Source organism: Schistocerca nitens, chromosome 3 (genome assembly GCF_023898315.1).
Source record: "Schistocerca nitens isolate TAMUIC-IGC-003100 chromosome 3, iqSchNite1.1, whole genome shotgun sequence".
NCBI classification, from domain to species: domain Eukaryota; kingdom Metazoa; phylum Arthropoda; class Insecta; order Orthoptera; family Acrididae; genus Schistocerca; species Schistocerca nitens.
The window spans coordinates 861,304,595-861,330,415 of NC_064616.1; the positions used below are offsets into that span (position 1 = coordinate 861,304,595).

A 25,821-nucleotide genomic window follows, 5' to 3' on the forward strand; every position below is an offset into this window, starting at 1 on the left:
CGTACCCATGTCACTGCATTGGTTTTTTGGACCGGGAAATAAGATTCTTGGGGGAAAAAAGTGTGTCCGATGAAATTGTGTGAGGGGCGGAGCGTAACAGGAACGCCAATATCTGTTGTGCCAAGTGCCACACTGGAGCCGTATCCATCTGAGCCACCGAGGACACAGAGGACAGCGCGACTGCAGGGATTTATCTCTGGCACGCCTACCGCGAAACCCACATTCTGAACGCATTGTCCCGCACTATATTCGTAGTGCCCCCGCCCATTATACGCATTACTCGCGGCGCGTTGCCGATTCTCGTAAGAGTTCGGGCACTGTTTGTGCATTCGCACAGAAGAAGAAGATGGTCAAGTGGCCGGTGAGCCATAACTATATATACACTAAGATGGTATCTGTTCTTTCGGACATGGCCGAAAGAACAGATACCATCTTAGTATATATATCTTGAATGGCTACACAGGATAATTGAAATGGCGTGGGAGTCGGGACAGGTTCCATCAGACTGGACGAAAGCAGTAATCACACAAATCTTTAAACACGGAAACAGAAAAGATTGTAACAACTACAGAGGTATCTCTTTAATCAGCGTTGTGGGTAAAATCTTCTCAGGTATTGTTGAAAGGAAAGTGCGAGTATTAGTTGAGGACAAATTGGATGAAACTCAGTGTGGGTTTAGGCCTCTTAGAGGTTGTCAGGATCAATTCTTTAGCTTACGGCAAATAATGGAGAAGTGTTACGAGTGGAAAAGGGAATTGTATCTATGCTTTATAGATCTAGAAAAGGCATATTGTAGGGAAGCAGCCTACTCATGCCGTAGTAAATTCACATCAGTCTTTCCATAGTGTGCCAGCCAGTCCGCTGTAACTAGCTCTGATGTCATAAATGTTGTGCAATACTTTAAAAATCAAATAAATAACCTAAAATGTCAGGAGTAATACTAAATTAATATGTGTTGAATATCAGTTCGATAACTTTAGCCATTTTCGAAATTTGGACATTTTTCTGTAAAAATCATTGGCGTAACAGAAAAGAGCTAGAGACTTCAAATTTATAATTAGATTCCTTTTTCATAAATATTTAATAGAAACAGTCTTCTGGATCTCACAATTTAAGATTTTAGTTGAAATTCAATATTTTCTGGTTTTTGTCTTAAAACTTAAGGAAGCAAGATAGATTAAGTAGGCTAATAAATAAGGCTAGGATGTTTATATTTAAGTAGTTTGTAGATCCGCTGTAACTATGAAGATGTGAGAAGTTTCATTTGAATACCTATAAAACTATAGCAATAGCGTATCTCCAAAGGGCCAGTTCAGAGCTCGTCTACTGCGTGCAGTGTAATTAAATTAATTCTCTCTCCCAAAATATTTAACTTAGCCACGTCAAAATTTTACTATCAATACTTGCCTGTGTGCTGAATGCACATTTAAATTAAGAGCTTCATCGGCCATCAGCAAGAGAAGCTATGATTTATTAGGTAACTTAAAGTTGTGCATTACTAGCCCAGCGGCTAGTCGGGAGAGCCGATTTGATCAGGCGTTCCCTTAGCCGTCCGCACCGCGGCTTTATATATAAGAACGCTGCGGGAGGAAGCAAGGCCCCAGTTCTCTCCAGACGCTGAATAGCACGTCATCTGTGTCGGGAGTCGCGTCGCGTCGCGTCGCGTCGCGTCGGTATCATTGCTACAAACAGCCTCGGATGCCGTATTAAGTTACTCGGAATACGCGTAACCATGAATTCATTTTCGAGTGAAGTGTTAATTCTGGGTTGACTTTAATTATCGATCTTCAGTTTGCGTATTGTCGTATTTTCACGTGCCGCCGCGGGACAAACATTCTACCATTATTTAGCGCGGCGTTTGATGAACCTTATCATCAAATTATGGCGAGCATTCATTTAAATATTTAACTTGGACAGTTATAGTGGCATCAGCGCATTACACTCTGAACTGCTCTGTTAGTTAGATTGTGTGGATTATTTTGTTTTCAACTGTGACTTTCAGAATACAGAACGTTTTTTTTTTTTTCACGACCGTTTTTGATTATAAATCCCGGACAATCTCCTAATTCCTCAGAGCTATAAGCTGTAACTATAAGTGTATTCTCAGATGAAGTGGGCACTAGGAATTATAATTACAGGCTTCACGTTTTGCTAATCACTTTCTGGTTGCCAATATTGTAGTTAGAGAGCCAGTGTTGAGAACGGCGAAAGACAGCATAAATAACATTCTAAATAATAGGAACATTTTTAACAACAATAATTCCACCCGCCGCCGCACATATGGTTAAAACGGCAAGTAATGCAGTGTTTCTACATTCTACAAACATATATAAAATTAACATAATTCCACCTCCCGCCCCACTATATGACCGGGTTCCTAGGAGGAAGTTATTGTCTGTTCTACGAGATTATGGAATAGGAGGCAAACTTTCGCAAGCAATTAAAGGTCTTTACATAGACAGTCAGGCAGCAGTTAGAGTTGACGGTAAATTGAGTTCATGGTTCAGAGTAGTTTCAGGGGTAAGACAAGGCTGCAACCTGTCTCCACTGTTCTAGGCGCTTCAGTCTGGAACCGCGTGACCGCTACGGTCGCAGGTTCGAATCCTGCCTCGGGCATGGATGTGTGTGATGTCTTTAGGTTAGTTAGGTTTAAGTAGTTCTAAGTTCTAGGGGACTGATGACCACAGATGTTAAGTCGCATAGTGCTCAGAGCCATTTGAACCATTTTGTCTCTACTGTTGTTCATATTATTTATGGATCATATGTTGAAAACAATAGACTGGCTGGGTGAGATTAAGATATGTGAACACAAAATAAGCAGTCTCGCATATGCGGATGACTTAGTTGTGATGGCATATTCGATTGAAAGTTTGCAAAGTAATATATCAGAGCTAGATCAGAAATGTAAGGACTATGGTATGAAGATTAGCATCTCCAAAACGAAAGTAATGTCAGGGGGAAAGAGATATAAACGGATTGAGTGCCAGATAGGAGGAACAAAGTTAGAACAGGTGGACGGTTTCAAGTACTTAGGATGCATATTCTCGCAGGATGGCAACATAGTGAAAGAACTGGAAGCGAGGTGCAGCAAAGCTAATGCAGTGAGCACTCAGCTACGATCTACTCTCTTCTGCAAAGTCAGTACCAAGACTAAGTTACCTGTGCACCGTTCAATCTTTCGACCAATTTTGTTGTATGGAAGCGAAAGCTGGGTGGATTCAGGTTACCTTATCAATAAGGTTGAGGTTACGGATATGAAAGTAGCTACGATGATTGCAGGTACTAGTAGATGGGAACAATGGCAGGAAGATGTCCACAATGAGGAAATCAAAGAAAAACTGGGAATGAACTCTATAGATGTAGCAGTCAGGGCGAACAGGCTTAGATGGTGGGGTCATGTTACACGCATGGGAGAAGCAAGGCTACCCAAGAGATTCATGGGTTCAGCAGTAGAGGGTAGGAGGAGTCGGGGCAGACCAAGGAGAAGGTACCTGGATTCGGTTAAGAATGATTTTGAAGTAATAGGTTTAACATCAGAAGAGGCACCAATGTTAGCACTGAATAGGGGATCATGGAGAAATTTTATAAGGGGGACTATGCTCCAGACTGAACGCTGAAAGGCATAATCAGTCTTAAATGATGATGATGATGATGATAAAAATAATCATCTGTATGTTGTTGTTATGGCCTTCAGTCCAGAGACTGGTTTGATGCAGCTCTCCATGCTACTCTATCCTGTGGAGGCCTCTTCATCCCCGAATATCTACTGCATCCTTCTCAATCTGCTTAGCGTATTCATCTCTTGTTATCCCTCTACGATTTTAACCCTCCACGCTTCCCTCCAATACTAAATTGGTGATCCCTTGATGCCTCAGAACGTGACCTACCAATCAATCCCTCCTTCTAGTCAAGTTGTGCCACAAATTCCTCTTCTCCCCAATTCTATTCCGTACCTCCTCATTAGTTACGTGATCTACCCATCTAATCTTCAGCATTCTTCTGTAGCACCACATTTCGAAAGCTTCTATTCTCTTCTCGTCTACATTGTTTATCATCATCCATGCTTCACTCCCATACATGGCTACACTCCATACAAATACTTTCAGAAAACACTTCCTAACACTTAAATCTATACACGATGTTAACAAATTTCTCTTCTTCAGAAACGCTTTCCTTGCCATAACCAGTCTACATTTTATATCCTCTCTACTTAACCGCGCGGGGTAGCTGCGCGATCTGAGGCGTCTTATCACGGTTCGCGCGGCTCCCCCCCGTCGGAGGTTTGAGTCCCTCGCCCCCCCCCCCCCCATCATCCCTCACGAGCATGGGTGTGTGTGTTGTCTTTAGCATAAGTTACACTACTGGCCATTAAAATTGCTACACATCGAAGATGACGTGCTACACACGCGAAATTTAACCGACAGGAAGAAGATGCTGTGATGTGCAAATGATTAGCTTTTCAGAGCATTCACACAAGGTTGGCGCCGGTGGCGACACCTACAACGTGCTGACATGAGGAAAGTTTCCAACCGATTTCTCATACACAAACAGCAGTTGACCGACGTTGCGTGGTGAAACGTTGTTGTGATGCCTCGTGTAAGGAGGAGAAATGCGTACCATCACGTTTCCGACTTTGATAAAGGTCGGATTGTAGCCTACCGCGATTGCGGTTTATCGTATCGCGACATTGCTGCTCGTGTTGGTCGAGATCCAATGACTGTTAGCAGAAATGGAATCAGTGGGTTCAGAAGGGTAATACGGAACGCCGTGCTGGATCCCAACGCCCTCGTATCGCTAGCAGTCGAGATGACAGGCATTTTATCCGAATGGCTGCAACGGATCGTGCAGCCACGTCTCGATCCCTGAGTCAACAGATGGGGACGTCTGCAAGACAACAATCATCTGCATGAACAGTTCGACGACGTTTGCAGCAGCATGGACTATCAGCTCGGAGACCATGGCTGCGATTACCCTTGACTCTGCATCACACACAGGAGCGCCTGCGATGGTGTACTCCACGACGAACCTGGGTGAACGAATGGCAAAACGTCATTTTTTCGGATGAATCCAGGTTCTGTTTACAGCATCATGATGGTCGCACATTGGAAGCGTGTATTTGTCTTCCCCATACTGGCGTATCACCCGGCGTGATGGTATGGGGTGCCATTGGTAACACGTCTCGGTCCCCTCTTGTCCGCACTGACGGCACTTTGAACAGTGGACGTTACATTTCAGATGTGTTACGACCCGTGGCTCTACCCTTCATTCGATCCCTGCGAAACCCTACATTTGAGCACGATAATGGACGAGTGCATGTTGCAAGTCCTGTACGAGCCTTTCTGGACACAGAAAATGTTCAACTGCTGCCGTGGCCAGCACATTCTCCAGATCTCTCACCAATTGAAAACGTATGGTCAATGGTGGCCGAGCAACTGGCTCGTCACAATACGGCAGTCACTACTCTTGATGAACTGTGGTATCGTGTTGAAGCTGCATGGCCAGCTGTATCCTGTACACGCCATCCAAGCTCTGTTTGAGTCAATGCCCAGGCGTATCAATGCCGTTATTACGGCCAGAGGTGGTTGTTCTGGGTACTGATTTCTTAGGATCTATGCACCCAAATTGCGTGACAATGTAATCACATGTCAGTTCTAGTATAATAAATTTGTCCAATGAATACCCGTTTATCATCTGCATTTCTTCTTGGTGTAACAACTTGAATGGCCAGTAGTGTTGTTTAAGTTAGATTAAGTAGTGTGTAAGCCTAGAGACGGATGACCTCAGCAGTTTGGTCCCGCAGAAACTTACGACCACCTCTCTACTTCGACCGTCATCAGTTATTTTGCTCCCCAAATATCTAAACTCATCTACTACTTTAAGTGTCTCATTTCCTAATCTAATTCCATCAGCATCACCTGATTTAAAACTACTACATTCCATTATCCTCGTTTTGCTTTTGTTGACGCTCATCTTATATCCTTCTTTCAGGAAACCGTTTATTCCGTTCAGCCACTCTTCCAGGTCCTTTTCTGTCTCTGACAGAATTACAATGTCGTTGGCAGACCTCAAAGTTTTTATTTCTTCTCCATGGATTTTAATTCCTGCTCGAAAATTTTTCTGTTGTTACCTTTACTGCTTGCTCTCTATATACACTCCTGGAAATTGAAATAAGAACACCGTGAATTCATTGTCCCAGGAAGGGGAAACTTTATTGACACATTCCTGGGGTCAGATACATCACATGATCACACTGACAGAACCACAGGCACATAGACACAGGCAACAGAGCATGCACAATGTCGGCACTAGTACAGTGTATATCCACCTTTCGCAGCAATGCAGGCTGCTATTCTCCCATGGAGACGATCGTAGAGATGCTCGATGTAGTCCTGTGGAACGGCTTGCCATGCCATTTCCACCTGGCGCCTCAGTTGGACCAGCGTTCGTGCTGGACGTGCAGACCGCGTGAGACGACGCTTCATCCAGTCCCAAACATGCTCAATGGGGGACAGATCCGGAGATCTTGCTGGCCAGGGTAGTTGACGTACACCTTCTAGAGCACGTTGGGTTGCACGGGATACATGCGGACGTGCATTGTCCTGTTGGAACAGCAAGTTCCCTTGTCGGTCTAGGAATGGTAGAACGATGGGTTCGATGACGGTTTGGATGTACCGTGCACTATTCAGTGTCCCCTCGACGATCACCAGTGGTGTACGGCCAGTGTAGGAGATCGCTCCCCACACCATGATGCCGGGTGTTGGCCCTGTGTGCCTCGGTCGTATGCAGTCCTGATTGTGGCGCTCACCTGCACGGCGCCAAACACGCATACGACCATCATTGGCACCAAGGCAGAAGCGACTCTCATCGCTGAAGACGACACGTCTCCATTCGTCCCTCCATTCACGCCTGCCGCGACACCACTGGAGGCGGGCTGCACGATGTTGGGGCGTGAGCGGAAGACGGCCTAACGGTGTGCGGGACCGTAGCCCAGCTTCATGGAGACGGTTGCGAATGGTCCTCGCCGATACCCCAGGAGCAACAGTGTCCCTAATTTGCTGGGAAGTGGCGGTGCGGTCCCCTACGGCACTGCGTAGGATCCTACGGTCTTGGCGTGCATCTGTGCGTCGCTGCGGTCCGGTCCCAGGTCGACGGGCACGTGCACCTTCCGCCGACCACTGGCGACAACGTCGATGTACTGCGGAGACCTCATGCCCCACGTGTTGAGCAATTCGGCGGTACGTCCACCCGGCCTCCCGCATGCCCACTATACGCCCTCGCTCAAAGTCCGTCAACTGCACATACGGCTCACGTCCACGCTGTCGCGGCATGCTACCAGTGTTAAAGACTGCGATGGAGCTCCGTATGCCACGGCAAACTGGCTGACACTGACGGCGGCGGTGCACAAATGCTGCGCAGCTAGCGCCATTCGACGGCCAACACCGCGGTTCCTGGTGTGTCCGCTGTGCCGTGCGTATGATCATTGCTTGTACAGCCCTCTCACAGTGTCCGGAGCAAGTATGGTGGGTCTGACACACCGGTGTCAATGTGTTCGTTTTTCCATTTCCAGGAGTGTAGATTGCATAACATCGGGGACAGTATACAACCCCGTCTCACTCCCTTCTCAACCACTGCTTCCCTTTGATGCCCCTCGACTCTTATAACTGTCATCTGGTTTCTGTACAAATTGTAAATAGCCTTTCGCTCCCTGTATTTTTCACTTGTCTCCTTCAGAATTTGAAAGAGGGTATTCCAGTCAACATTGTCAAAAGCTTTCTCTAAGTCTACAAATGCCAGAAACGTAGGTTTGCCTTTTCTTAACCTTTCTTCTAAGATAAATCGTAGGGTCAGTATTGCCTCGCGTCTTCGAACATTTCTACGGAATACTAATTGATCTTCCCCGAGGTCGATTTCTAGCAGTTTTTCCATTCGTTTGTAAAGAATTCGTGTTAGTATTTTGCAACCATGGCTTATGGAACTAATAGTTTGGTAATTTTCACACCTGTAAACACCTGCATTCTTTTGGGCTGGAATTATGACATTCTTCTTGAAGTCTGAGGGTGTTTCGCCTGTCTCTTACATCTTGTTCACCAAATGGTAGAGTTTTGTCACGGCTGGCTCATCCAAGGCCGTCAGTAGTTCTAATGGAATGTTGCCTACTCCATGGGCCTTGTTTCATCTTAGCCTGTCGAAAATTCTTCAAGCAGTATCATATCTCCTATTTCATCTTCAGCTACGTCCTCTTCCACTTCCATAATATTTCCCGCAAGTACATCGCCCTTTTGTAGCCCCTCTATATACTCCTTCGCCACGCGGAGTAGACGCGCGGTCTCGGGCGCCTTGTCACGGTCCGCGCGGCTCCCCCCGTCGGAGGTTCGAGTCCTCCCTCGGGCATGGGCGTGTGTGTTGTCCACAGCGTAAGTTAGTTTAAGTTAGATTAAGTAGTGTGTAAGCTTAGGGACCGATGACCTACGCGGTTTGGTCCCATAAGATCTTACCACAGATTTACAATTGCTTTTACTCTTTCCACTTTTCTACCTTCCCTCCTTCGCTTAGGACTAGTTTTCCATCTGAGCTCTTGACATTCATACAGGTGGTTCTCTTTTCTCCAAAGGTCTCTTTAATTTTCCTGTAGGCAGTATTTGTCTTGTCCCTAGTGATATATGCTTCTACATCCTTACATTTGTCCTCCAACCATCCCTGCTTCGCCATTTTACGCCTCCAGTCGATCTCATTTTTCAGACGTTTGTATTCCTTTTCGCCTGCTTCATTTACTGCATTTTTATATTTTCTCCTTTCACCAGTTACATTCAAAATCTTTTCTGTTCCCCGACGATTTCTACTAGCCCTAGTCTTTTTATCTGTATAAGTCACTCTTTTATTTTCCTTCACGACTCGTTTCCAGCGCTTGTACTCCGCTCTTCAGGTGTATCGATGTTTTACATATGTATTTCTTTTCTTGGACGTTGCCAGCTGTTCTAACAAAAAGCACACTACAGGCCGTTATATACACTCATTGGTGCCACTCAGTATGATGACTTCGATGCGACGCGAGATGGAATCACTTTCGTTGGGTTCCACTTGTTACAGGAACGAGTGAGCAGACTAATTGTACCACCACAAGACAATAGCCTTAAAAAAGTCGTTAATTCACTCGAGCCCAAAGGGTGTTTCAAGCGCCTCTATATTTCAAGATTTCATCTCCGAGAACGTAGTGAGTCATTTGTATTTGCCCCACACTGTGGTACAAATGTTTGTATATAATGATCTGCAGCGTCTTCTCTGCTGGCAGAAGTAAAGCGTAAGGACACAGTATGACTGTCCATATTTTAAAAATATCGGGAGTCCGGTATATAGGTATTTAAAAAGTGTCATTATCGGCCCACAGTATATCGACAAAAATTATCGATATATCAACGGAAAAAATCGACATACGGGCAAAAAGATATCGGCTGCGTATTGTACATATACTGCCAGTTTTAGAGCTGCATAATTAAGTATTGATTTATTATTAGATGTTCCGTACATCAATAAGCTAGCAGCCTGCATATCCTCCTTAGAGCAAGAATCGAAAGGAAAACTATGCACGTTCATGCTTGGCGATAACCAACTTGCTAACAATGGTAACTGCATGAAAGTGGCACAATAAAACGTGCCCGATGGGTCCATCGTTCGGTTTCGTCACATGTCGAATTTGTTTGGAATACTTCTTGTCTACATCTTTGTTCTTTTATTTTCTGCAAATGCCAGCGAACCAGCAGCAGTAGTGTCAAAATTGCGAGGTGAAGTTAAACGTTGCAGTTCCTGTTGGCAGCGCCGAGTACGTAAAAACATTTATTGAAAACATATTATAACTATTTACAATACTTATTAAAGTTTGAGGGGTAAAAAATTTTTATTGAGAACATATTGTAACTGCATCCATTACTTGTTTATAAAGAACATTTTTCATTTTGTTACCCGGGATATATATGTATAAATTTTTGGAATTTCCTGCTCGAGAGCAAACTACGTATCGTTGACCGTGAGAAAAGCAAGAATTTTTGAGTTTGATGACGCAATATTTTAAAGGTTGTCGTTGCGCTTTGTTAATTATAAAACCTTCTATCTATCTATCTATCTACATCCATACTCCGCAAGCCACCTGACGGTGTGTGGCGGAGGGTACCCTGATTACCTCCATCGGTTCTCCCTTCTATTCCAGTCTCGTATTGTTCGTGGAAAGAAGGATTTCGGTATGCCTCTGTGTGGGCTCTAATCTCTCTGATTTTATCCTCATGGTCTCTTCGCGAGACATACGTAGGAGGGAGCAATATACTGCTTGACTCTTCGGTGAAAGTATGTTCCCGAAACTTTAACAAAAGCCCGTACCGAGCTACTGAGCGTCTCTCCTGCAGAGTCTTCCACTGGAGTTTATCTATCATCTCCGTAACGCTTTCGCGATTACTAAATGGTCCTGTAACGAAGCGCGCTGCTCTCCGTTGGATCTTCTCTATCTCTTCTATCAACCTTATCTGGTACGGATCCCACACTGCTGAGCAGTATTCAAGCAGTGGGCGAACAAGTGTACTGTAACCTACTTCCTTTGTTTTCGGATTGCATTCCTTAGGATTCTTCCAATGAATCTCAGTCTGGCATCTGCTTTACCGACGATCAACTTTATATGATCATTCCATTTTAAATCACTCCTAATGCGTTCTCCCAGATAATTTATGGAATTAACTGCTTCCAGTTGCTGACCTGCTATTTTGTAGCTAAATGATAATGGATCTTTCTTTCTATGTATTCGCAGCACATTACACTTGTCTACATTGAGATTCAATTGCCACTCCCTGCACCATGCGTCAATTCGCTGCAGATCCTCCAGTATTTCAGTACAATTTTCCATTGTTACAACCTCTCGATACGCCACAGCATCATCTGCAAAAAGCCTCAGTGAACTTCCGATGTCATCCACAAGATTATTTATGTATACTGTGAATAGCAACGGTCCTATGACACTCCCCTGCGGTACACCTGAAATCACTCTCACTTCGGAGGACTTCTCTCCATTGAGAATGTCATGCTGCGTTCTGTTATCTAGGAACTCTTCAATCCAATCACACAATTGGTCTGATAGTCCATATGCTCTTACTTTGTTCATTAAACGACTGTGGGGAACTGTATCGAACGCCTTGCGGAAGTCAAGAAACACGGTATCTACCTGGGAACCCGTGTCTATGGCCCTCTGAGTCTCGTGGACGAATAGCGCGAGCTGGGTTTCACACGACCGTCTTTTTCGAAACCCATGCTCATTCCTACAGAGTAGATTTTTAGTCTCCAGAAAAGTCATTATACTCGAACAGAATACGTGTTCCAAAATTCTACAACTGATCGACGTCAGAGATATAGGTCTATAGTTCTGCACATCTGTTCGACGTCCCTTCTTGAAAACGGGGATGACCTGTGCCCTTTTCCAATCCTTTGGAACGCTACGCTCTTCTACAGACCTACGGTACACCGCTGCAAGAAGGGGGGCAAGTTCCTTCGCATACTCTGTGTAAAATCGAACTGGTATCCCATCAGGTCCAGCGGCCTTTCCTCTTTTGAGCGATTTTAATTGTTTCTCTATCCCTCTGTCGTCTATTTCTATATCTACCATTTTGTCATCTGTACGACAATCTAGAGAAGGAACTACAGTGCAGTCTTAGGCTAATTTGATTAGAAACTACAGTCTTTTAAATTGGAATGGCAGTTCAGTGGAGATCAGTGGTATTCTGGGAATAAACAGTGTGTGTCCTTTGTACTTTCCAGTCATAAGTTCGGCTTCGACGATGTTATTCTGTAGCTGTTTGGCGATCATCCTTGTTCCATTACACTGTTTTGGTAAGTTGAGATTTCTGAGTAGTACGATCGAATATCCAGATTTAAGTCGAAGGCAGTGTGACGGCATTCCTGGTACTCGGAAAGAGTTTAGAAATTCTGTAGGAAAGTTCACACTCTCTTCAACGTTTACCATCGTGTCGATCGATTTGTATATTCTCTCTTCACCGCAAATTTTCTTTTGAATATTAAAGTTGATATTGTCGACAATATTTAGTTGCCAAAATTGCCCTTTCAAATAGCCAGTCCTGATTGGTATAGTTGTGGACAATATTTGGATAAATTTGCTCGCTGAGTTCTTTTTAAGCAATGGCTCTGTTGCAAAATCGCTGTTGAGTTTACTGAGGCCAGTACTCTGGTCAGTAGGATATGTGCCTTCGCCTATTCATAAAAGTTATTGAGCAAAATGTGCTGTTGTTTCGTCTTTCAATTGTTCAGCTCTCATAAATTGGAAATTTATGGTAAGTTACTATGGGACCGAACTGCTGAAGTCATCGGTCCCTAGGCTTATACAATACTTAATCTAACTTACGCAAAGGACAGCACACACCTATGCCCGAGGGAGGACTCGAACCTCCGACGGGGACACCAGCGCGAACCGTGTCAAGGCGCCCTAGACCGCACGGCTACCCTGCGCGGTTCAACTCTCATATTTTTTCTTAGTCGCAGTATTGTACGTGAGGCCAGAGATATGATTTTTTAAGCGTGCATCGATCTTGTCTGCTGGCGTTGATCTGGGGATAACTGGAAGTGTTTGTCTAAAATCTCCTGAGAGTATACGCAGAACTCCTATCACTTCAGAGTTTCCTCGCAAGTCCTATATTGTTTTGTCTATGGCTTCGAGTGATTTCTTATGTGCCATTGTGCATTCGACCCACAAGATAATTTCAGCTTGCTTTAGGAGTTCACCCCTCCAGAAGCTCTAGAGATGTTACGTACCGGGAATTGTTCTTCGGCTATATTCAGCGGTAGTTGTAGGGCGGGGCAGTTCGCCCACCTTCCGTAAGTGTGGCTGCAATGCCGGATGATGCCAGTACAAGTGCGATGTGTTGTTTAACACGTATTTCTGCCAGCAATAGATTTGTTAGAAACGTTTTCCCAGTGCCGCTGGTGCATCCACATAAATAATTCTGCCAGTGTTGTTGTCGATCCGGTCCATGATAACGTTGTGAATTTCCTTTTGATTGTCATTGAGGAGCGGTTTGTTGTGAGAAATAAATTGAAGTAGTTCGTTGATGTTGTAGCTTTTTTCATCTGTAACTTCGAAGTTTAGCACACTGATAGCATCTTTTCGTGGTGTTAGCATCCCAAGTTGTACTAAGGTCTGGTTGTTTACTGCTAAAGATTTATCTCCTAGGCGAATTAGTGTGTCATTGAAGATGCCAGTGTTTAATTCTAGGGTCGGTTCAGAATGATCCTGTCGGATTTGTTGCAGTGTGTCATCACTCATACTCTCTTTGAAGGAATGCCATAGCTATTTTGGATTCGATGGGTAACATTGTTTTTTTTTTATAGTTATGGCGAATATGTTTCTCATTTGTTCAGCTAAGGCTGTGAGTGGGGCGTCTTGTAGTGTTAATTCTCAGTAGTTGTCGTTTTCCAGTAGTCATAAGTGTTGCCATGTTTCTCTGTACGTCTAGCATAGATAACCGTCAACAGTATTGAGATCTGAGAAAGTTGTTGGCCCCATATTTCTTGTAGCAACATTAGGAGATACAAACATTCTGCGTTGTTCGGATGTACGGTGTATACTCGGCCACGTACGCCAGTTTTCATGATTCTTTGATGATCTTCTACTGGAATTCCTTTTTTTTATCGTTGAAAGATTTTTATTGTTGTGTTCTACGTATAATAGGTAGGGAAGTCGACATATAATAATGTTTTCGCGAGTGGATCCGTTTGGCGCAGTTGGCAAAAAGCCGTTAATGTTGTGTTTTGAAGTGGTTCGTCTTGCAATTTTTTCTGGCTTTGTCTTCTGTGAAGTAAACTCTGGGTCCATTCTCTAAATGTACTGCTAGATGTTGCACAGTTGGTTCGCGTTCGTGTATGAGAAAACCGAAAATCCTCCACGGTGCTTCGTTACTGTTGGCGAATCTTCCCATTTGGTACATGAGGATCTCGTCGTGTGTGTTTTGTTGTTCGCTGTCGTTGGCTGTTTGAAATACTGCCATGTCACTGCTTTTGTTCACATATTTACAGAAATATTTGATGGATTTCACTAAACTGCAGTGTTGTACGTTTATGAGTTCTTGGAACACTTTGGAAACTAGTGTGTTATATGGTACTACCCATTGATTATCTATTTCCAGTTCGTCGCTGCCTCGTAATCGTGTTTTTGCTGTGAGGCAACCGTTTATTTGGGATAGCCATTAATTCCGGTTTGTGTGTCGTCCAAGAATGGTTTTGGGTATTTTTGGTACATTTCCCATCACTCATACATGGCGAATTTGGGTTTAATGGCCCGTATGGTCCGAGAATCATGTTTTTCACTACTATGTCGTACAGTTCCGGATCTTCTTGTAGATTGGGAAATGGGCTTGGATGATTTTGTCGATATCCGTGGGATGAATTCTGTCGTGTAGCTATATGAAATTGTTTGAATGGCGCAGTTATCGGTTTTGACATTCCAACGGTTCCAAAGATGTGATATTTTGTGATGAATTCAATTAATCTCATTTGTTTTTGTCGGAAAACTGGGGCTATCATGTCGTGTCGATGCATGGGAGGCTTTCCGTATCTTAGTTGGTCTTCGATTTCTGGCCACGACGGGTTGCATGTTAAAGTTATGGAACTGTGTATTTCACTGCGTTACTGTAGGTCAAACTACTGATCGACATTACTACCTTGAGTAGGAAAGTAAGAAAAAATGGACCTAATTGTGGCAGAACAAGTCATGGGTTTTTTACCACGACAACACACCGTTTCATAACGCTTTGTCTGTTAAGACGTTTCTAGGGAAGTGCAGCATCCTAATGTTAGACCATCCAACTGACCTAGCGGCATGTGACTTTTATTTATTCCAAAAGGTCAAATCTTCAGTAAAAGGAACAAGATCTCAGGCTGTTGAAGCAGTGAAAGAAAAGCGGCACGCGTCATCAAAGAGCTCACAGAGGAAGACTTCTAGCACTGTTCCCACCAATGGAAAATTCGCATTGAGCATTTTAGGGATAGAGCATGGGCATATATTGAGGATGAAGATAACTAAATATGTATATTTTTGACATAAAATGTTTTACAGCTATAGTCCCGTTATTTTATAGCCACACCTTGTATATTTCTAGAACAAAGGAAAAATAGCGTTCTGTCACTCGTTTTCTGAGCAGTGAACGTACGAAAGCTATTGAAATCCATCGACGAATTGAGGTCCAGTATGCTGATGCATGTCTGCCGCTGCAGCAAGTGTATGTGTGGAGAAGAAAGTTCGGAAAAGGAATGACTTTGAGAGGCACCCACATGCCTTGCTCATACTGTGGCATCAAGCAGTCAGGCCTGCAAGATGAGTGGTCTGCCAAGCGAGTGGATTCATTCTTATTTATCGAGTAACATGAACTCTAGTACTCACACTTAAGTTACAAGTTATCCTCCTATATGATTAATACGCAACGGAAACACGTATCTGACTATCAGTAATTTACAGAACTCTGACTGTACACTACGCACTGGCAAACCACATTTTCTTTCTTTTTCTTATTTAACGGCTTTTGTCAACACGTGGCCACCGCACTGAATATGAATGGCGCACACATTATAAATTCTTCCCGGGTTCGATTCCCAGCGGGGTCAGGGATTTTCTCTGCCTCGTGATGGCTGGGTGTTGTGTGCTGTCCTTAGGTTAGTTAGGTTTAAGTAGTTCTAAGTTCTAGGGGACTTATGACCACAGCAGTTGAGTCCCATAGTGCTCGGAGCCATTTGAACCATTATAAATTCGGGACATTATGACAACATACAATTCGAAGGAAAGTCCACCAATCTTTTTCTTTTCACTATCTTATTTATTCCGATAAATTCTCTAACCTAAACACACAAATTCTATAACCTACAACAATAACACATGAGAAATTCCGCCCAGTGGGCATGGCTTTACATTGGTGAATCTCTATATTATGGTCTCGTAATTATTTAACGCTACAGTGCACTTTCTGGATAGGATGGTGGATCTTTTATTATTTCTCACACTTCGACTCTCACAATAATCATCACGAAACTATCCTCCAGACCGAGCAGTACAGAAGGAACAAGCATAACCCACTAATTTTTTGCAACTACCTTGCTACTCTCCCATGCAAACCACACATACCCAAATTACATGACATACACCACACTACGATATGAAATACAAAACACTAAATAGTCACAACATTATCACTTTCAGCTTTCCCACTTCAATTAGTATTTATCCCAGTTTCACACGACACTGCCCCACTTTGTAATTCTACTTTCCTACTATGAACTCTGGAGATATTTGCACGTCTTCCTGTGCAATGCAAGCCAAGTGGCGTTGCTGGATAGACGGCCGACTCACCTTGCTTCTCTCTCAGAGTTTGAATCTAGCGTCACACGGAATCATATCACGCAAAGTAATATTAAGAACGTATTCATCACACACGCGAGTCCTCAACTGAAACCATGGACGAGTACTTCTCTTTATCTTTTGTCTCATACACAGTTGGAGACTCACACAGTACTCACCACGTGGAAGTACTCGTCTCTAATTTCAAGTCCTGCACACGCCATTTCTTAAATATTTCAACTTATGGTACACACGCTATTTCTTAAATATTTCAACTTATTGTACACACGCTAGTAATTCAGCTTAACTTAAGCACACGGAAGTATTTCAACTTATTGCTACACGTGGTTTCATTGTGACCGTTGGTCACTTCCGAAGATTACTCTCTCTCTCTCTCTCTCTCTCTCTCTCTCTCTCTCTCTCTCTCTCTCTCTATTCGTTTAGTCGGTTCCGACTCTTCGTGACCCCATGAACCAAATCACGCCACTTTTTCCTGTCTTGCACTTTCTCCCGTAGACCTTCCAGGTTGGAACACATTGCTTCTGTGATGCCATCGATCCATCTCATCCTCTGACGTCCTCTTCTTCTAGTTCCTTCAATCTTCCCCAGCATTAATGCTTTTTCCAGCGAGGCATGCCTTCGCGTTGTGTGTCCAAAGTAGGTCAGCTTTTGTTTTAAGATTAGACCTTCCAGGGAGAAATCTGGTTTAATTTGCTCCAATATTGATCTGTTGGTTCTCTTTGCAGTCCATGGAACTCTAAGAAGTTTCCTCCAACACCACAATTCGAAGGAGTCAATTCTTCGCCGTTCAGCCTTTCTAATGGTCCAGGTCTCACATCCATACATCACAACTGGAAAGACCATAGCCCTCACAATACGGATCTTTGTTGCTAGTGTTATATCTCTGGACCTTATAACCTTGTCAAGGTTTGACATCGCCTGTCTACCGAGCAACAGGCGTCTCCGGATTTCATGGCTGCAGTCACCGTCAGCAGAGATCTGGGAACCGAGATAACTGAATGTGGTCACTACCTCCATGGTTTCTCCTGCTATATCCCACGAATTGGTAGGTGTAGTTGCCATAATTTTCGTTTTCTTCACATTCAGCATAAGACCAGCCTTTTCACTTTCGTCTTTCACCTTCAGTAAGAGTGTTCTCAATTCTTCTTCACTTTCTGCCAACAGGATCGTATCATCCGCGTACCTGAGGTTGTTTACATTTATTCCAGCTATTTTAATTCCTGTTTCTCCTTCATCTAGCCTCGCATTACTCATGACATGTTCTGCATACAGATTGAATAAGTACGGTGACAGTATGCAGCCTTGCCGGACCCCTTTCTGAATCTTTATCCATTTCGTTGTTCCATACGTAGTTCTCACCGTGGCTTCTTGGTCAAGGTATAAACTCCATATCAGATGAATGAGGTGATCTGGTACACCCATGTTTTTCAGTACGTTCCATAATTTGTTGTGATCGACGCAGTCAAAGGCTTTGGCGTAGTCAATAAAGCAGAGGTACACATCTTTCTGGAATTCTCTCGCTTTTTCCATAATCCACCGAATGTTAGCAATTTGATCTCTAGTTCCTCTTCCTTTCCTAAATCCAGCTTGTTCTTCTGGCAGCTCTCGATCTAGATATTGGCGAAGTCTATTTTGTAAGATTTTCAACATAACTTTGCTAGCATGTGAAATAAGTGCGATTGTTCGGTAATCTGAGCATTCTTTAGAACTTTTCCTCTTTGAAATGGGGATGAATACTGATCTTTTCCAGTCTTCTGGCCACTGCTGCGTGATCCATATTTTTTGACATATTGAGTGCAGCACTTTCACTGCATCCTTTCCAGTGGCTTTAAACAATTCTGCTGGTATTTCATCATGTCTACTAGTTTTGTTATCAGCCATATTTTCAAGGGCCCACTGGATTTCGCTCTCCAAAATATCTGGCTCTAGTTCTAAATTAACATTAACATCAGCAGTAGGAGCCCTGTCATGATGCAGTTCTTTCTTGTATAGGTCTTCTACATATTCTGCCCATCTTTCCTTAACATTCTCTGCTTCACTCAGATCTTTCCCGTTTCTATCTTTTATCATTCCAATTTTTGCCTGGAATTTTCCTTTAATTTCTCTAATTTTCTTATAAAGGTCTCTTGTCTTCCCCATTACTACAATCCCATTAATATTACCTGCCTGACATTTAATTCTCCCCACAAAAGTTCCTGAAATAGAGAAATTATTATTTCAAACTACTCTTAAATATTCCACATGCATACCATGTCTCCACTCTTTTGTCATTACGGAGCACAACTAAAACAGGTCTTAACAGCACAAGATCCAGCGGCAGAGTGCTGAAACATGGCCGTTCTCTAGGTCCTCTCACACCTCTGTCGAAGTGGGGGAGCACCTTGCTACCGTATTGGTCAGCCACATTTCAGGCGCTCAAAGCTCAGGTAAATTTCATCTCTTTGGTCCCACCAAAGGTGGCCAAAGGATCGTCTCAAAGATGATGATGTATTCACATTCACTATCTGCGGTTAGCAGACGACCATACATTCATTCATTTCACAGATCTCACCAAACTGGATGTAGGGATTTACTTTGTGGGAGTGCACATCTGATCAATTAAATAAATAAATTGTCATTCCTTCCCACACTGGTATCCGGCTTCGCTGTATTAATTGAAATTGAGTTATTTTACAAAAAAAATGTGTTGTTCTGACAAAAATAATGATGTATGTTGTACCTATTTTCAATGTCGGGCGGTACTGTACCCTTTTAACTTCGCTAAAAGATATTCAGCTCCCGGGCCAGCATAACGCATTGTGACGCCATATTTTGCTGCAACAGTTGAAGCCACTGTGGTGGAAGATCACTGTTTGACGGTGGATGAAATAGCCGAAAATATGAACATCAGCCATGGCTCAGCACGTAGCATTCATGAAGTGCTTATGTTTCACAAAGTGACTGCAAGATGTATGCCACGGAAGCTCACTCCATAACTGAAAGAATGACGCGTTGACGTCTGTGAAGAACGTTTGCGGTGCTTTGCAGCAGCAGGTGATCGCACCGAGTAATTACACTTATGGAGCACTCGAAAGGCAATGAGATGAGAGACATTTCGTTAATCTGAAAAAATGCAATAGGCAGAACATGCCTAGCCGCGTGCACGATCAAAAAACAGCTTCTTTTTTTTTACGGAGGTATTGGTGCCCCTCCTTCACGCCGAAGGAAATAAGATGTTGAGCGACATGGAGGCTATGTCGAAAAATGATGCACTTGTGTTCCAATTTTGTTTAATAATAAAATTTAAAAAGATATTTAAGATTTTAATTTGACTCCCCTCGCAGGAAAGAAAATGAGTTTTTTACGCTGTAACATAGTGCTGGGATATGCGATCCTTATAATTTATAACAAGTTTTTTCGCCGCATTTATCGTAAAAGGTTATTTTCATTTCCCACGGCCAGCTTCGGGTCTCTTTGAAAACCATCATTAGATCTACAGTAGACAATTCAGGGAATTTTACGTAATTTGACTGTCTCAAAGCAGATTACACATTAAAATTGTGCCTATTACAGTCCTTGTAACATTCATTGAGCTACAAGTTCAACTAAAGCACCTCGGTTTGTGGGCAGCAGAAAATAAGAAAATCACGTGGTTGTCAATGAACCTGACAGCGCCCCCAAGTTACGTTATACATATCGCGTAATCACTGCAACGCTAAAATTAAAGAAACTCGTTCCTACACAGCACTTGCAACCTACGTCCTTAATTATTTGCTAGATGTATTCCAACCTCTGTCTTCCTCTACAGTTTTTGCCCTCTATAACTCCCTTTAGCACCATGGAAGTCATTCCCTGATGTTCCTTCTCCTTGTCCTTTCTTTCCATATATTCCTTTCCTTACCGAATCTGCGCAGAACCTCCTCATTCCTTTCCTTATCCGCCCACCTAATTTTCAACATTCGTCTGTAGCGCCACATCTCAAATGCTTCGATTCTCTTCAGTTCCGGTTTCCCCACAGTCAATGTTTCACTACCATAAAATGCTGTGCTCCAAGCGTACATTCTCAGAAATTTCTTCCTCACTTTAAGGCCTATGTTTGATACTAGCAGACTGCTCTTCGTCAGGAATGCCCTTTTTGCCAGCGCTAGTCTGCTACTGATGTCGTCCTTGCTCCTTCCGCCATTGTTTATTTTGCTGCCTACGTAGTAGAATTCCTTAACTTCATCTATTTCGCGACCATCAGTCCTGATGTTGAGTTTCTCGCTGTTCTCATTTCTGCTTCTCCTCATTACTTTGTTCTTACTTCGATTTACTCTCAATCCATATTACGTACTCATTAGACTGTTCATTCGATTCATCAGATCATGTAATTCTTCTTCACTTTCACTCGGGATAGCAATGTCATCAGCGAATCGAAAAAATGGCTCTGAGCACTATGGGACTTAACATCTGTGGTCATCAGTCCCCTAGAACTTAGAACTACTTTAACCTAACTAACCTAAGGACATCACACACATCCATACCCGAGGCAGGATTGGAACCTGCGACCGTAGCAGTCACGCGGTTCCAGACTGAAGCGCCTAGAACCGCACGGCCACACCGGCCAGCATCAGCGAATCGTATCGTTGATATCCTGTCACCTTGAATTTTAATTCTACTCCAGAACCTTTCCTTTATTACCATCATTGCTTCTTCGATGTGCAGATTGAACAGTTGGGGTGAAAGGCTACATCCCTATCATACCCCATTTTTAATCCGAGCACTTCCTTGTTGGTCGTCGACTCTTATTATTCCCTCTTCGCTCTTGTACATTGAAAATGGATGCAGCAGAATACTGCACTCCTTTCTGCACAAGAGTCAAGGAAGTGCATTCCACATACAGATTTGATTTCTGCCTAGTATTAACTGAGTGAAAGCTGCTAACTCTTGGGAATAGGCTAATATTGCTAAAAACAAACGACATTAAAGAAAATATATACTGTGAGGGCAATGTCAGAATTCCCAGATTTTTGAATAGGGGTCGACAAGAGGTTCTCGAACGTACACCACATATTGATCGAACAGCCCGTTTTTGAGCCAAAAATACCCTTTTTGAATCAGAAGAATTACCCCAAAAAATAATACCATACGACATAAGCGTATGAAAATATGCGAAGTAGACTACTTTTCGTGTTGAACTGTCACTTATTTCAGATACTGTTCTAATGGTAAATAAAGCAGCATTTAGTTTCTGAACAAGATCCTGAACATGGGCTTTCCACAACAGCTTACTATCTATCCGAACGCCTAGGAACTTGAACTGTTCCGTCTCTCTTATAATATGCCCATTCTGTCTGATCAAGATATCGGTTCTTGTTGAATTGTGAGTTATAAACTGTAAAAACTGAGTCTTACTGTGATTTAGCATCAAATTGTTTTCCACAAGCCACGAACTTATTTCATGAACTACATTATTTGATACTGTTTCAATATTAGACACAAGATCCTTCACTACCAAGCTGGTGTCATCAGCAAACAGAAATATTTTTGAATCACCTGTAATACTAGAAGCCCCAGCACCGACCCTTGTGGAACGCCCCGCTTAGCAGTGCCCCATTGCGACTGAACATCACTACCACTCTCAATATTGCCGAGATTTACCTTCTGCTTTCTGTTCTTAAAGTAAGACGCGAACCAATTGTAAGCTACTCCCCTTACTCCATAATGGTCCAACGTCTGCAGTAATATTTTGTGGTCAACACAGTCAAAAGCCTTCGTTAAATCATAGAAAACACCTAGCGTTCGCAACATTTTATTTAATCCGTCCGAAACCTCACAGAGAAGAGAGAATATAGCATTTTCAGTTGTTAAACCATTTCTAAAACCAAACTGTACATTTGACAGCAAATTTTGTGAATTTAAATGCTCCAGTAACCTTGTATATATAACCTGCTCGATAACTTTAGCAAACACCGATGGCATGAAAATAGGTCTAAAGTTGTCAACATTATCCCTGTCTCCCTTTTTATAAAGTGGCTTCACTACAGAGTACTTTAATCGGTAAGGAAACCGACCACTCCTAAAGGAAAAGTTACAGATATGGCTAAGTACTGGGCTAACATACACAGAACAGTACTTCAGTATTCTGCTAGATACCCCGTCATATCCATGAGAGTTCTTGGTCTTTAGTGATTTAATTATTAAGTCAATCTCCCTCTTGTCAGTATCATGGAGGAGCATTTCAGGTAACAGTCTCGGAACACTTTTTTCTAAGAGCGCTATGTGATTCCCTGTTGGGACTAGGTTTCTATTTAGTTCACCTGCTATATTCAGAAAGTGATGATTAAATATTGTACATATATGCGACTTACCAGTAACACGGACATTCCCACTACGCACTGATTCTATATCCTCGACCGGTCTCTGCAGACCAGCCACTTCCTTTACGACTGACCATATGGTTTTAATTTTTTACTGAGAGTTAGCTATTCTATCTGCATACCACTTACTTTTTACCTTCCTAATAACATTTTTAAGCACCTTACAATACTGTTTGTAATGGGCTGCTGCATTTAGATTTTGACTGTTTCTAACGTTTTGATATAATTGTCACTTTGTTCTACAAGATATTCTTATCTCTCTAGTCAGCCACCCAGGCTGCCTGTTTGTGCTAGTACCCTGTTTTGAACGTTCTAACGAAAAGCAACTTTCAAAGAGCACGAGAAAAGTCTTGAGAAAAGCATTACATTTATCGTCTACTGTATCAGCGCTATAAACATCTTGCCACTCTTGTTCCTTGATAAGGTTTACAAAGGTCTCTACAGCAACTGGATCAGCTTTCCTACACAGTTGATAACTATATTTAACATGTGTTGCAGCACAAAAATCTTTTAGAGTTAAAATTTGTGCATCATGATCTGAAAGGCCATTCACATTTTTGCTAACAGAATGCCCTTCTAGTAATGAGGAATAAAAGAATAAAGTGAATATTGTGACATCGATATGCAGTACAGTTTATATTGCAATTCTTCCAGCAACTGAGTGACACAGGATCAGTATTACAGGTAACCAACGTTTGCCACAGGACAATAGCGGGCGAGTACGTCGTAATCTGTTGCTTCCACGATCTAGAATGTCAGAAGGAAGTTCATGTATTATGTCTGTCTAAGTATCATGTACATACAGAACCCATTTTTAAATTGCAGAGGACTATAAATTAGGGAAGCATTTTTGTAGGGAAAAATGTAAAGAAGAAGTTCAAATCAATAGAAACCAGTAGTTTTTGCTTAAATCAACGGTTTAAAATGTGATCACCATGAATTGTAGAGGTGAGCAACTTTTTGTTCTTTCTTATAAATTTAGGCAACGGGATTTAATATGTATGTTGTACCGTTTGTAGTAAACCAACTACAGCGACGTTCATATCGACCTACAACTGTTATTGTCGCATTCTGTGTTTATGACAAACTTGATATGCTTATATTAGGTAGGCAACCGTTTCCGGACTGACGAACTTGTATTATTGTGTACTCCTTTACTAGGTTACAGTTCAGTTACGTAGGCGAAATAGAATAATGCATTATAAAACGCTGTTTAGAACTTACTACGATTTAAAGCCAAATATGATACCATCGCGTTACACGATTAGCCCACGAGTGCCTTCTTAACAACGCCATTGTTCTTCTTATTATATACCTTCTGGTTTCACGTTTACACACCACCTCATGCATAGCCGCAGTACACTTTGTGGATATGTGTATTTGTACTGTGTAGCCGAGGTCAGGTATACAATTTACCCCATGTTACCTTCTTAGTAATAGGATTTTACTGCCTTAGTTGGAAAAAGTGTGTGTGGCGTCATAGGCAACCATTTGTAACCTATTCATTGCAAATAATATTTCTAACTTTTATGAATAGGATTTTTACCATATGTTTCAGTTTGAACCATCTTAGCTATAAGTGTTTTATTTTATGTTCATATCCCACACCACGCATGTGAAAGATCGGACACCAGATCATTTGACGGTGTTATGTGACCGACACAAGAGGAAGACAGTCTTCTTCCTAAGATTGCTATAGCCTCACAGGTTTTAGACGCTATTGAGTTGGGTTGTTTTGGGGGAAGAGACCAAACTGCGCGGTCATCGGTCTCATCGGTTTAGGGAAGGACGGGGAAGGAAGTCGGCCGTGCCCTTTCACAGGAACCATCCCGGCATTTGCCTGGAGCGATTTAGGGAAATCACGGGAAACCTAAATCAGGATGGCCGGACGCGGGATTGAACCGTCGTCCTCCCGAATGCGAGTCCAGTGTGCTAACCATTGCGTCACCTCGCTCGGGAGACGCTGTTGAACAACTGTATGTACCTACGGTATAGGTTATTTGGTTTTCCAACAATTATTACAAATTTGCTACAGTGAATATGCCATCTATAGTTGATGTCTTTACTGTTTTGATACAATACTGGTCACACACATATGTAATGAAAATTTGTTCAGTGTAATATAGCTAATATTTCATTATTAAAAGAGTAAATAGATATTATGATGTTGTCCTTTGTGTGGTACGATAAATGATATGTTTGTTGTATCTAGGGCCCTGAAAATGGTGGACTGTCTCACCGAAAACGGTGGCAAATAAATAAAAACTAACATATATAGCCGAAGGTATTATCATTATAGCACATAGATATAACAGCTGCTGTCCCAATACCCACAGAACATGGGTGCACAGAAATTGGAAGAAAGTCTCCATGGCGTACCAGTAATTTGGGGGGTCCAGAGGGACTGACACACGATTTAAGTGTTTTGGGAGAGTGTGTAGCATGGCTACGTCTTTTTTTCGCGGGTGCTAGACTTTTGGACAGGAGATTAGTGTAGGTGAAAATCTTAATAGCCAGCTGGAGTAGGCTATAGTCTCAAAGAACGGTCTTGGGGAATTTCAATTAATCGAATAAACTGTGTTACTCCAAAAGGACCAAAAGGTTTCATTTTATGTAAATATTTCTGTTCTCCTTCTTATCGCCTTTTATGTGCAGGTTTTTCAGTGTTGTTATTGGGACACTAGCAGAGCCTTGAGTATAGAAGGTGCGCGGTGTTTCTTACTCCAGTATAGTGGTCGAGTCTGTGGAGTTTTTGCTACGTACCAATCACACTGACAACGGGTCTCAAAATAGCACGAGGCAGGAGGCGTAGCAAAGTAATCTTGTCTCGCAGGTCTAAGTAAGGCTGAAGTCCCTCAAGTAGTAAATATTGCAAAAGTGGCAAGTTTGCTCGTTTACACCGATTATTGTTTCTGTCATCTCTGGTGGCGTAGATATGTCGCGGAACCGAAAGTTGTTTCAGTATAAACGGTTCAACAATCCACATGTTGCCTGCTAAGGAAACGATATCTATTTACGCTAAAATTATACAGCGCGTTCGGAAATTCCCGTCACAAACTTCTAAAAAATGGTTCAAATGGCTCTGAGCACTAT

At 42.6% G+C, this 25,821-nt stretch overlaps 2 protein-coding genes across 2 annotated transcripts in view; both read right to left on the minus strand.

Annotated features, from left to right (window-relative positions):
• LOC126249791 (nose resistant to fluoxetine protein 6-like) overlaps positions 1 to 25,821 on the minus strand; it is a 341,698-nt gene that overhangs the window by 213,777 nt on the left and 102,100 nt on the right. The gene's annotated exons all lie outside the window — the stretch shown is intronic.
• Positions 17,837 to 18,529, minus strand: LOC126249792 (uncharacterized; the record flags this gene model as incomplete). Its single annotated transcript, XM_049951479.1, has 1 exon — positions 17,837 to 18,529. A coding segment is annotated over exon 1 (693 nt), but the record flags the coding sequence as incomplete, so codon positions are not given.